Raw genomic sequence first — 12,784 nt, 5'->3', positions numbered from 1 at the left:
TCATTAGAGTGGCTTAGTTTAGCTGTCAAGTTTCTAGGGCATTCAATTGCAGATAAGTGACTAAAACGCCAGCCTAACCATTTTTATTAACAGATGGCGGAAAACAAACGTCTTTGGAGAAGAACCGAAGGGGACAGGTTAAAAGGTCAGTAAACAATTATTATTGTGCTTAAACTGGGGGTTTCTACACAGATTTGATGGGGAGCTGCTGGCCCAGTCTGAGGGAGATGGGACAACCCCACAGATCTCAGAGCCATTCCCCCAGGGACCACCTCGGCCGATTGGGGGAGGGGAGTTATCTCCGGGCTGGACGGCTCCTACAGGCCATCGAATGGTCAAACTGTCGCGTCACGAGAGTGCTTCTGAGGTTAAGGCTGAGGGCTAATTGAAGAGAAGGAGCCTGGGAATTCTAACTCGTGCAGCGGCCCTAGGTCCAGACCACCGCGGGCCAGCGCATAATTCAGGTCTCAACAAGGAGTGGTGGGGTCCTCTCTCCTCGGCCTCCTCCCCGTCTTCTCAGTTGCTGCTCCCTCCTCCGGGTACACTTTCTCTCCGGAGCAGGGCTGATTTCCTAGGCTTTCTTTCCCTTCCCTCGGTAGAGCTCTGACGTGCACACCATGTGACAGGCCTCCTACTATAAGCCGAGGAAAGGTCCGCCCTCTCCTGGACTCAGCCCTCGCCTCGCCGAGCTCGGTCCCAAGACTCTCACACGTCCCTCACCATCCCGGGCGCCCGATACAGACTTGCTCGCTCGGGGCCTCGCCACCCCCTCCTCACTGACCAGGGCGAGGGCCGCTCCGAAAGCGGAAGGTCAAGTCCCCCGCCTGGGACCGGTGCGCGCGGAGCCGAGGGAGTGCAGAGACCGTGCGGCTCTCTCGGTAGCGTAGGAGTTACAGAGTCGCGGCGCAAACCTCCGCAGCCGCCGGGCAGCCCCGGCACAGCTCCGGCAGCGGCAGCGCCCCCAGCGTGGCGCCCCCGTGCCGGGCCCGCCGCCCGGGACCCGGGCTGGGGAGCGGCGGGAGCCCGGAGCCCGGCGCCCCTATGCACCGCCTCGCCGCCACCGCGCCACAGCTATGACCCTGAGCACGGAGATGTCCGATGCCTCCGGCCTCGCGGAGGAGACAGACATCGACGTGGTAGGGGAGGGCGAGGACGAAGACGATGAAGAAGAGGAGGACGACGACGAGGGCAGCGGTGGCGTGTCCCGCCTGGCGGTCCCCGCGCAGAGGCGGCGGCGGCGCTCCTACGCCGGGGAGGACGAGCTAGAGGACCTGGAGGAGGAGGAGGAGGAGGACGAAGATATCCTGCTGGCCCCGCGGCCAGGGGCCTCCCCGGCGCCCCCGGGCCCTGCCCCAGCGGCGGGGGCCGCGGCCGCTGGGGGCGGCAGCGCGGGCGCGGGCGGCGGCGTTGGCGGCGCGACCGCGGGCGGCGGCGCCAAGAACCCCCTGGTGAAGCCGCCCTACTCGTACATCGCGCTCATCACCATGGCCATCCTGCAGAGCCCCAAGAAGCGGCTGACGCTGAGCGAGATCTGCGAGTTCATCAGCGGCCGCTTCCCCTACTACCGGGAGAAGTTCCCCGCCTGGCAGAACAGCATCCGCCACAACCTCTCGCTCAACGACTGCTTCGTTAAGATTCCCCGCGAGCCCGGCAACCCCGGCAAAGGCAACTACTGGACGCTGGACCCCGAGTCCGCCGACATGTTCGACAACGGCAGCTTCCTGCGCCGGAGGAAGCGCTTCAAGCGGCAGCCGCTGCTCCCGCCCAACGCCGCCGCCGCCGCCGAGTCGCTGCTGCTGCGCGGCGCAGGGGGCGCGGCGGGCGCGGGCGACCCTGCGGCGGCCGCCGCGCTGTTCCCGCCCGCGCCGCCGCCACCCCCGCACGCCTACGGCTACGGCCCTTACGGCTGCGGCTACGGCCTGCAGCTGCCGCCCTACGCGCCGCCCTCTGCCCTCTTCGCCGCCGCCGCGGCTGCCGCGGCCGCCGCTGCCTTCCACCCGCACTCGCCCCCGCCGCCCCCGCCGCCCCCGCCGCCGCACGGCGCGGCCGCTGAGCTGGCCCGGACCGCCTTCGGCTACCGGCCGCATCCGCTTGGCGCCGCCCTGCCCGCCCCCCTGCAGGCCTCGGCTGCCAAGGCGGGCGGCCCGGGCGCCTCGGCGCTGGCGCGCTCGCCCTTCTCCATCGAGAGCATCATCGGGGGCAGCCTGGGCCCGGCCGCCGCCGCCGCCGCCGCGCAAGCCGCCGTCGCCGCGCAGGCCTCGCCCTCGCCGTCTCCCGTGACGCCGTCCGCGCCCGCGCCCGGATCCGGCGGCGGCGGCGGCTGCGCGGCTCAGGCGGCCGTGGGCCCGGCTGCCGCGCTCACTCGCTCTCTCGTGGCCGCCGCGGCCGCAGCCGCCTCCTCGGTCTCTTCGTCGGCCGCCCTGGGGACTCTGCACCAAGGGACTGCCCTGTCCAGTGTCGAGAACTTTACTGCTAGGATTTCAAATTGTTAATAACGCTATGTTAGCGCGCTTGGGGAAGAGAAGGTAGGAATCCCGGCTCCTTTTTTTTCCATCTTGGTGGTTTGGGGTTTTGTTCGCTCGTCTCGGCGTGGCCCTTCCCGACCTCGCGCTCCCATTTTTGCCGCTTGGGATTCTCAGACCAGACTGTGTCGGGCAGCAGCTGGGGTGAGGTTTTCGGCTCTGCGGGTCCCTCTATTTATGCAAAGTCGCCCTGTGCTGCAGCCCCCAACCCGGGGTGGGGAGGAAGAGGGTGCTGGTGGCTACCCTCCCTTGTGTAAGCGCAAGGGGCTTCCTTGACTTGTGGGAAATTAAAAAAAAAAAAAAAAATCTAAGCCTTTTTGAGGTCTAGAGAGTCTCAGGTCCAGGCGTTAAAAATATCAATAATGTTCAAAAGAATGATACACAAGTAGTAAAGGCCCTGAAGATTGCCAGCGAAGCAATAGTTTTTATTTGAGGACACTCGTCTGGTGTACTTTTTCACGAAAAGGAAAAATGATTAACATGTTTACACAAGGAAAAAAGTCAAAATTACCATTTCTTATTTTAACCTGTGTTTTGTATCATAATAGACATGCGGACTTTTTATTTTGTACTTACTGCGTATTCTTTACAAGGAGTATTGTAAATTTTACTGGCAATGATTATTGTACTATTCTAATGTAAGATTTTTACACTTTTTCAGAAATAAAATGCTTAATTTTCAAAGAAAATCCACCAAAAAATTGGCTTCACTCGTCCGCTTCTTAGTTTTTCTTTTCTGTTAAAAAAAAATTTCTATGGGAGTTAAGTAGGAACCCAATATAGAATAGAAAATTTTATTTTCAGAGAGAATTTAACAAAAGCATCATGCCATGATTTTTCATTTATACTTTCTAGGTCAAAACCATTGTAAGAAATCAAAGATTACTTGTAAATGATTACAATAGAAGAAGTTACTTTAGTGTTCATTTTCAAATCTCATTCTTTTCCATTTTGAAGAGCCCTGAAGCTATTGAAATTAACACCACAGTTCCCCTCGGATAATATTATAGAACTTTAATTTTGTTTTTGAGCTTCCCACCTCATTTAATTTCCACTTGCTTTAGAGCACAATATTGTATATTTCTGTACAAATTCTGCAACACATTATAATGTAATGAAAGCAACACAAATAGGCAATTTTTAGTTTAAAAAATTTAATAGATATGATGAACACTCAAGTAGCTTTGAAGTCCTGAATAATATTTACACATATAAAGTGAACTTTATTTGAAAGCTCTAGTATTTAAAGCTACTATTTTCTTGACAGAAGGGAGTCCGGGAATTGCATGAAGAAGTTTTTATTTTAAAAGGCAAACAGTGAAATTCTAAATGAGTAACTTAGGGTATGTAACAGAAATCTTCGATTTTAGGGTAGCACACAGAATAAAAATGAAAATGTATCAGGTGTTTATTGAAGTAATTACACAATTTTTGTGATTTAGGTTATCTTTTTTCAAATTTTAAGTGTTTTCATTAACTACTTGTTGCAGACAATTTCTAGTTCTTTGAAAAAATGTGAGACTCTAGTTCTGATGGCTATAGATTTATCATGGGCTCCAAATAAAACCAAAGCATATGTAATATGTAATTTAAATGCTTAATATCAGTGAGTTGCAGAGGAGGTTAAATACATTTATTAAATTCTTTCTCAAAAATCTAGACAGGTATATACCTGAAGATCTGCACAGCTAAGCCTATTAAGTTATCAAAGACTAAATTATAGGCCAATATTTTTGCAGTGATGTTCACCCTCGATGCCCTGTCCTCGTGTCCCTTTTTAGGGAGGAAAAATGGACTCTGACAGCCTGAAAATTAAGTTCTGGGGTTTTTCCTAACAAACATTTGGAGGAGATTAAATAAGAGTTTAAACATACCCTCAAAGTTTACCACTAAATATAGACATACAGACTGAAATATTGTTAGACCAAAATCTTACATGCAAAAGTTACTTTTACCCTAGCACGGCTAAGAGAGGAGACATTGGAACGGAGAACGTCTGGATGCCAAAGCCGTCCCGGGGTGGAGAGGCGTTAGCAGGCGGAACCCAAACGGCACAGGCACTGCTGGCACGCCTCGCAGCCTTCTGTAAGTCACTGATATGAAACTTAGAGCCGAAAGTCATTATGAGGAGAGAGTGAAGGAACTAGACCGTGGGTGTTATTATTCTTTGCATGATGCTTGGATGTCCTAAAAGCAGGGAATCCCAACTAACCCTCTCTGTTCAAATTCCCGCATCTGTAAAAAAGTGCCAGGATGAGCTCTACCCCCCAAGTTGAGTGCTTTTAAGAGAATGGTGAGAAGGCACTGTGCAATCCAGCGCTGGGCTCATTTGGGGTCTGGAGGTGGGGTCCTGAATCACCCGCTCGCCTCCTTAAGAGACCGCAAGTGCTGGAGGAAAAGTAAGAGCAACCCGCCTGCTCACTCCCCAGTTTTGCTTCCTTCACCCTCAGGGCTCTGGGTTCCACCGGAGGTATTGCTGGCCCGGCGTTGGGTGGACAAGATAGTGGGGAGCGAAGGCGGCGGGGCAGGCAGGGCGTGAGCGGTGGCCTGGGACCGGCCGGCCAGGAGCTCAGGCTCGCGCAGTCCGTCTGCGTGGGCGAGCAGGTGCTGGAACAAAGGCCGCAGGGCTGCCCGGCTACCAAGGCCTTTGATGGGCAAGGACGGCTCCTCCGGGGGCTCCTCATTTGCATGCAAATCCAGCTCGGGTCCTCTTTTCTTTGAAGGCAAACAGAAGGATGTTTGTGTGTTTGCAAGGACGAAGCTTGCTTGAACAAGCCTTCCTCAATAGGCTGGGTCTCGAAAAATAAACCAGTTGGACAAACATTGGCCACCAGCTCTCCTCCTCCCAACTACAAAGTGTGGATTTGCTACAACTCATTAACCCGACGCTTTTCTCCCCTTCGTCTTGTTTCTCTGCTCATCAAACGCCCCCGTAGAGCCTGGAGACAAATGACCGAAGCGCAGTCGGGAGGGAATTGCAGTTAATAGGGAGAGGGATATATTGGGGCTAATGGTTCAGGCAGCTCAGGGAGAAGGACCACACAAAAAGGAGCCTCTCCATTCAGGGCTCTGTTGTGCTGTGGAGATTTACTCTGCAGCTAGATTTAGCCAAATGTTATCTATTGCGGGGGTAATGAAGCCCTTATGGATTGAATTGCTCCTTGTACCACACATGGTGTCATGACCTTAGATCGTTTCTTGGTTGATTTCTTTTTTCTCTATTGGGTAATTATTTTATTTCTTTAAAATAAGAAGCTAGCGCTTCTGCTCAACAACGTGTTTCCTCCCCATCCCCATCCTGTGCATTTATTTAAGAGGCACTTGCCTTCCTCTTAAAAGAAAGAGAGAGAGAAAGAAAAAAAAGGGGAGGAAAGGGGGAAAATTGTGAGAAACTTTCCCATTTTCTCTCCCTGAGCCTTCTGTATGTTTGCACATCTCTTCTTCCCTGTCCCCAACTCAATGGCCCTTTCCTGCCCAAACTTTCTGCTGGTAGAACTGGAATTTGGGGAATATATTTACTATAAAAATGCTTACAGTAAATGTAGTAAGCATCCATCTGGGGGGAAAGCTTCTGCCTTTCAGGGTTTGTTGTTGTTGTTTTGTTTTGTTTTGTTTGAAAGCCCACCAAATTTCTTCCTGTAGCCTGTCCTCTGAGAGAGCTGGGGGAGGTGTTTATTTCTGATGGAAGGTGATTTTTTCTGATGGAAGGTGATTATTTTGATGGAATACCAGCCTGTGTCATTTATTAAAGGCTGTCTGAGGCCAGTGGTTGTGCCTGTTTTGTTTTTCTCTCTCTGGCCCTGGTGGCTCTGATTTCCTTGCTTGACCGAGGACCAAGCTTGGAGCAGCTAACGGTGTTATTACAACTGCTATAGATGGGTAGGGATCGGCTCTTACTACCCAAAGCCAGGAATTGAGGACTCTAGTTTTAGTTTAAAAATTCTGTGCTGGCTACACATTTTGCTCACACCTATTTTTATTCCTGACTGGGAAGAGTCATGTGGGGGCAACGTTAGGGTCATATCCACATCAAACTCAATCCAAATCAGAAATTTGCCCAGCAGTCCCTCTGGAATCTCTGGGCTCCTCCAAGGGGATAACCGTGGGATACATTGGAGGGCCAGGGGTCCCCTTCCCCCTTTAGAGCTGAACCAGACAAGGACAGGCCTTGGAAGCAGAGGACAGCTAAAGTGGGCCCAGCATTGTCAGCATCCATTCTTGTCTCTCCTGGCTTCCTGGTGTTGCAGCTGGGTCACACATACACACACAGAGGCATGCATGCTCATTGCCCATCAGCTGCCACTTGCCTCTCTTCTCCCCTATGATTTTGTAATTAGGCATATGCCTTTTGTTGGTAAATGTGTTTGATGTCACGGCCAGTGAAATGTGGAGTGTTTATAGGGCCATGAATGTAAATGTGTAAATATGTTTAGTGTAAAATCTGGCCCTTCGACTTTAGCAATAAATACCCTGCCAATTTGGATACGATTACATTTGACAGAAAGATGGAGAATCTGATCATGACCAGCTGCTCTTGGCTCTTTGGGACTTGTACTTTCCCAACTGAATTCACTTTTCAGATAATTTCTTTGCATGTCACATCTCTCTAATCACATCTTCCCCTTGATGTGAACAGCTTGGGCTCCTTTCTTTTTATTGTTGAACCCCTGGCATGCAGGAAACTTCCTGGTTCATTCCTCCTGCCTCTTTACCAGGAAAATACTATTCGGTAACAAGCAGAAACACACATAGAAAATAACTGCTTGCTATCATCGATCCCCCTTTTTGAGTTCCGAGCCTCCAGGTGGGATAAAATGGCTAGGAAAAGAAATGAGATAAAGACTATGAGCTTCTGGCCCACATTTATAATTTCTTTGTCTTTATCATCATTGTCTTCATTGTCATTATCATCCTGACTTTAAAAACTGTTTTGAGCTATTCTAACTTTTAAAAGTAAACATTTTAGGAAGTAAAATATACGTACAGATAAATGCACAAATCTCAATCACTTTTCACAAGGTGAACACACCCTTGTAACCAGCATCAGTTCAAGAAGCAGATGTTTCTAGTTCCCTCGGAACCACTTATCTGTCTATTCCACTCCCTACCCTCAGCACACACCAACTTTTAAAAAAGATTTTCACTAATAATTCTCTTACCCCCACCGAAATAGTGAGGACAAGAATTATTATTGATCCCGTTTTACAAATAAAGATATTAAGGTTCAAAAGATATGAAATGACTTGCCCAAGGTCACAGCTACTGGGATTTGAGTATTTAAACCCCATTTTATTTCCTTTATATCACACTGCCTCTTTGTGCCCATCCTTTGATTTATCAAATGCTCACTGTGGCAGGGCAATTGCCTTAGAGGTTACTATGTAGAAGAGTCATTTATTTCTTACACACTTTTTGCTTTCTTGCTGGATCTTCCTCCCTGTCTCCTCTACTCAGGAGACACCCCAGCCCCTTCTTGTAGATACATTTGGAATCTGTAACCAGCCATTTCACATGTGTCAGCGTGCTCTACCTTGTTCTATATGACACTCCCCTAGCACCACTCTTCCAATCTTTTTTGCATCAGCAATCTTTAAAATATTACACACACACCTCCCTCACCTTTTCACCTTTGTACTATTTGTCCATTTCCTCTGCTTTTCTCCCCAATTTTTAATGGCTGAAATCTGCCAAACTGACAGAACTTGTTTATAAACTGCTAAGCCTGTCTTTCTAACCAGACTTAAGGTCACATTGTCTCAATGTGAAAAAAGGAAGAATATGTAAGAGTCTGATAAACTGATTTAACATTTAATGAGAAGGCAAATCATTTTTCTCAGAATGTGCTCCCCCCCATCTAGACACATTCTTGAAGATTTTTCTGTCTTTGAACAGCTGTGTGTGATATGGGTTAGCAGGTCCTTTTAGCCCTTGCATAATTAATCCATTGCACTGGAGCCTCCCAAAGGATAGTCCCACCTGGAGCTGAGACCTGCCTGGCCAGAGGTCTCCCTAAAATGCTTTTGTGGGGAGGGAATTCCAGGCCACTTGCTGGAATCACATCTTTCCCTTGGTGAGAACAACACATCCTTGCCAGTTGCTACCAGAAGCCTTATTGAAGGCCAGCCTCCTCAGGCAGTCGCTGGGGCTTTGTCCCTTATGAGGACATCCAAGCTGGAGTCAGTGCAAGGATTGCATCTGACTCATTGTGAGCGGCAGACTGCAGAGGAGAGTGCATGTGGTGCATAAGCACTTTCCAAGGGACAGTGTTTAAACAGCAAGATAACATTGATTCTCTAGGGAAAGAGTGTTTTTGTAAAACCAGAAACATTTTTCTTTTAGATTTTACACTGTAAAAGACAACAAAAGCCCACTTCAGGAAGAAAAGCCATCAGTTAATATCAGAAGCTTTATTTAGAGAACTTAGAAAGTTCTGATTCTGAATTTGAAAGTCTGGAAGGTTATTTTTCTATTCTTAAAATGAGAGTGACTCGATTTTTGAAGATGGGGTGTTTCCCTGGACGTGGGAGCTTAGGGTTAAAGACGAATCTGTCTAATCCATTAGGAAGAATGCAAGCTATATGGACTGTGTCCCTAGGCCCAGTGAGTCTGTTGAGCACCAGGAGAGGAGCTGGCAGGCCCAGGGTGGTCGATCTGAGGCCCTGGGGCCTTGCCTGGCCCTCTCAGTCCCTGGGGAGCCAGGCACAAATTGAGAGTCTCTTATTTGCAACTACTGATTAATAACAGACTAATAAAGACAAAGTGGGGGCATATAGTAGTTATGGCAGAGAGCAGAAGCTTCTTTGCATACTTGCTTAGGAATTTCCATTAATAGAAATAAAAGGCAGATATTTTCAGCAATAAAAGGACACAACACATTTTCTGAAATGTCAGCAATGAAGCATATTATGAATGAAAAATAACTTGGTCCTCTATTTCTATTTTTATTATTTTAATGCAGAGCTTCATATATATAAAAATGACCATGACAAGATTGTTTTTTTTTTTTAATGATTAACTATGGAGAGGGGGGAAAATCACAAACCAAAAAAAATCTCCAAAGCCCACAAAAGAATAAATAAAACTAGGTTGAAAGTAAATGTTAGATCAGCTTTTACACTCACTTGTAGTTTAGGGGAATGTGGGGATAGGTTGTGAGAATGAAATAAGACAATTTTTTTTTGCTAATATTTTGTAGAACATGAAACCTGTACAAATGTATAGAATGATGATTCCTTTGTGGCTTCTTTCTCACATCCTTATGCTTCCAGGAAATAAAAAGTAAAACTTCTAAACTTTGGAGGATACATTAGTTAAGGAAGTCTTTGGCTATATGTAAAAACTCACCTTTCTTCAAAATTCCCACTCTGTGTATGAAATAAATTGTTACTTAACCCTTTCTAGAAATAATGAGAAGAGATGGCATTGTGTTTTCTCCTGCTTCAGCCGGTTGTGTATTTGGACAGCTAACTTTCTCCTCCCTTCTAAAATAAACAAACCAACAGTGTTTTAGATCCACTCATCTAGTCTCTTGCTCGATTTCTTGTCTCTAGTTACTTATCTACTGATCATCTCTTTAACCTCTAAGCTTTGAAAAGTGGGATTAGTCTGCAGTATTTATTGAGCACCTGCTACATTGCAAATCCCTTTCTTCCCACTTTAAATACAGGAAACAAGTGAAAGAAGCCCTGCCACCAAGTTGCCTCTAATAACATAAGCATACGCTCGGGGAACAGGAGGAGCAAGCTGTTCCAACAGGAAAACAGTGGGGGTGGAAGGAAGAGTAGGAAGATTTGTTTTCAGTTTTTGTTGTTGTTAACAGAACTCTCTTAAAAAAAATCTTGATAGTCTGTAAACAAAACAGAAGTTGTCTGGTTCCTGACAGTATCTTTCTAGTTTGGCAGTTTACTCACAAAATGCCTAAAACACCTAAACGTCTATGTAGTTTGAAGATAACTCAGTGCCAAACTCCTCTGTGCAGAAAACTATAAATTTGAGTTTCCTTCCAAGTTTTTAAGGCTTTTTACTAATAGATCACTTAATAATGGTATCCCTAGCCACTACTTCTCTGTGAAGACCTGAAAGGGAGGAGGAGCGCATCATGAAACGCTCATACTACTGTGAACTGAGACTATGACCTAAATGGAATGAGTTTATCTTCACATGGGTTTGTGAAGAGTTAAATAGAGACAGAGTGAAAAACCCTAGACTATTCCGGCCCCCATGCTTAAATATTTTATTACAAATCAAAGAAATTAAAAAAATAAAGCACAGTCTATTTTTCTTGTATTCTTTTACAAACTCTAAAATAAATATTTTTCCACTTGCAGAAATTGTAGACACATCAATATGCAAACTCAGAGAGTCCAGGTTCTGGACCACTGGGGGTGCATAGGCACCAAGATTTTTTCCCTATTCAGTTCAAGCATTAACCTCACCTTTAAGTTGTCATCACCAAGGAACTGTGAGGGCAGATCACCAAGTTTGGGTCTTGTTTTCTTCTTCAAAAGTAACTAGGGGTACAGAGGATAAAAATAAAATGCTGAGGCACTCTGTTCTGTTTTCCTACGTAAGGAATTTAATATTTCTTTGCCTTCCTCCTCTTTCCCTCCCTCGCCCTCCCCTCCCCCAATACATAGCAGGACTCCAGCAAACCATTCCCCACACTTCTTTAGAATTATCTGGGAAGGGATCCCTTATTTTAGGGAGTTGGTGGTTGCGAGTTGTTATTGTAACTCTATTCTGTAACTAAAGCTCTGGCATGTAATAAATCTCTCCCCAAAGACTTTTGGATCTCTGATTTGAAAAATCGGATTCCTTTTGTGGAAACAGTTGACAGGAACCTAAAAGGATTAGTTGCATTCCACATAGGATAATTTTTACTGGCAACATTTTGAAACGATTTGGTCCCTTTCAGACCTTAAACAATGTCCAGAAAAATGATCTAACGAGACTTGTATTGTTTTCCTTTGTCTGTGAATCCGTTTGCTGCTTGTGCCAACGTCTCGATAAGGTTTTGACAGGCTTTTGCTCACGAGCACTGCACCGAATTCATTTTTGATCGCCCTTTCTACTTGGTTTGTTACCTCCTTCGGCCAGGGGCGCGGCAGTGTTTTCCCAACGTCAGTCGTTGAAATGAAGCCGGAGCCGGTGGTTTGTCTCTCGGTGGCGCCGAGTCTGGGAGGGGGCGCGGGGACCCGTTGATCGCAGAGGGCCGCGCGACCCATGCGCCACGGCCAGGCCCGCGGACGGCCACAGCTCAGGCACCCGGACGTAGCCGGAGTCGGCGAGCAGCGCGCACTCCCCAAACCTTCGCCGTCTAACATCTCTGGGGCCCTCTGTCCATCGGGATGCGATGCTGAACGCGAGAGGGTGAGAAGGGAGGGAATTTTCCTTCTTCCTTCCTAGCCGCTCCCCATCCTCCCACCCCCCACCTCAAAGCCCCAGACAAAAACCGAGAGAGGCCTGCCTTCCCCCGAGCAGACCGCCTCCGTGCTGCTGCGCGCGGGCCGCGGGTGACAGCGCTCCCCGCCTCCCCCGACCCTCTCCACTGTTTATTTTGTTGTCAGCGGACTTATCAAGATGTTAGTTTGCTGGAGGTTCTGACCTGCCCGGGCGCTTTGGCTGCTCGGCCCGGGCCTTCCCCCTCTGTTTTTACACCTGCACAAACTCCACCGCACTCCCCTGTCTGATTTATAGCCCAATTAAAGGTTCAGTGTTCTTGAAGCCACCCGCACTGCTCGGTTCCCGGCCTCCCGTGGTCCGCGCGAGCGCAGGAATGCGCGGGGCCGCAGCCGGTCCGCGCCTGACACCCCCGCGCGCGCGGCCAGGGAGCGCGCCCAGGACCCCGAGGAGTGGCGGCGCGGGTGAGGGGCCTGCTTCCGGAGAACCGCCAAGAAACCTCGCACGCACACCACCCAGCAGCCGCGCGCAGGGAAAAGTTATTTCCTTCTTGGAGTTTCGGCTTCATTGGGATGAGGCGTTTCTCAGACAACACGCAAGGCGGGTGGCGGGAGGGCGCGGGAGTGGCCACGTGGCGCGGCCGGACGCGGAGGCCCCGCTCGGAGCTTTCCGTCGCTCGCCCCTCGGGTCCCGCCGCTGCGCTGCGCAGGCTGCGCCTCCGCACGAGTTCCTTGGCGAGGAAAGGGTGGCTGCGGGGCCCGGTGGGGCGGAGAGGCGCGGGCCTGGGACGGGAGGCCGTGCGCTGCTCGTCCGCAGCCGTTCCTCCCGGCCTCGCGCGGCGAAGGCTGGGAGGCCGCGGCCCG

The 12,784-nt window shown here is 49.1% G+C and overlaps 1 protein-coding gene across 6 annotated transcripts in view; it reads left to right on the top strand.

The window, feature by feature from the left end:
- The first annotated feature begins 671 nt into the window (after positions 1-671).
- FOXD1 (forkhead box D1) overlaps positions 672-12,784 on the top strand; it is a 178,671-nt gene continuing 166,558 nt past the window's right edge. For 5 of the 6 annotated variants that reach the window (XM_057307285.1, XM_057307284.1, XM_057307286.1 and 2 more), the window contains exons 1-2: positions 672-2,525; positions 4,483-4,607. In XM_057307285.1, coding sequence (XP_057163268.1) covers positions 1,074-2,492 — 1,419 coding nt within the window. In that variant the 5' untranslated portion in view covers positions 672-1,073 and the 3' untranslated portion in view covers positions 2,493-2,525; positions 4,483-4,607. Of the gene's footprint in view, positions 2,526-4,482; positions 4,608-5,245; positions 7,103-12,784 lie in introns of those variants that run through there. The other variant, XM_026498801.4, reaches the window with a different exon arrangement.

The sequence above is a fragment of the Ursus arctos genome, unplaced genomic scaffold (assembly GCF_023065955.2).
Source record: "Ursus arctos isolate Adak ecotype North America unplaced genomic scaffold, UrsArc2.0 scaffold_5, whole genome shotgun sequence".
NCBI classification, from domain to species: Eukaryota; Metazoa; Chordata; class Mammalia; order Carnivora; family Ursidae; genus Ursus; species Ursus arctos.
Note: the sequence above shows the minus strand (reverse complement) of the source record. Positions and strands in the feature narration are given on the sequence as shown.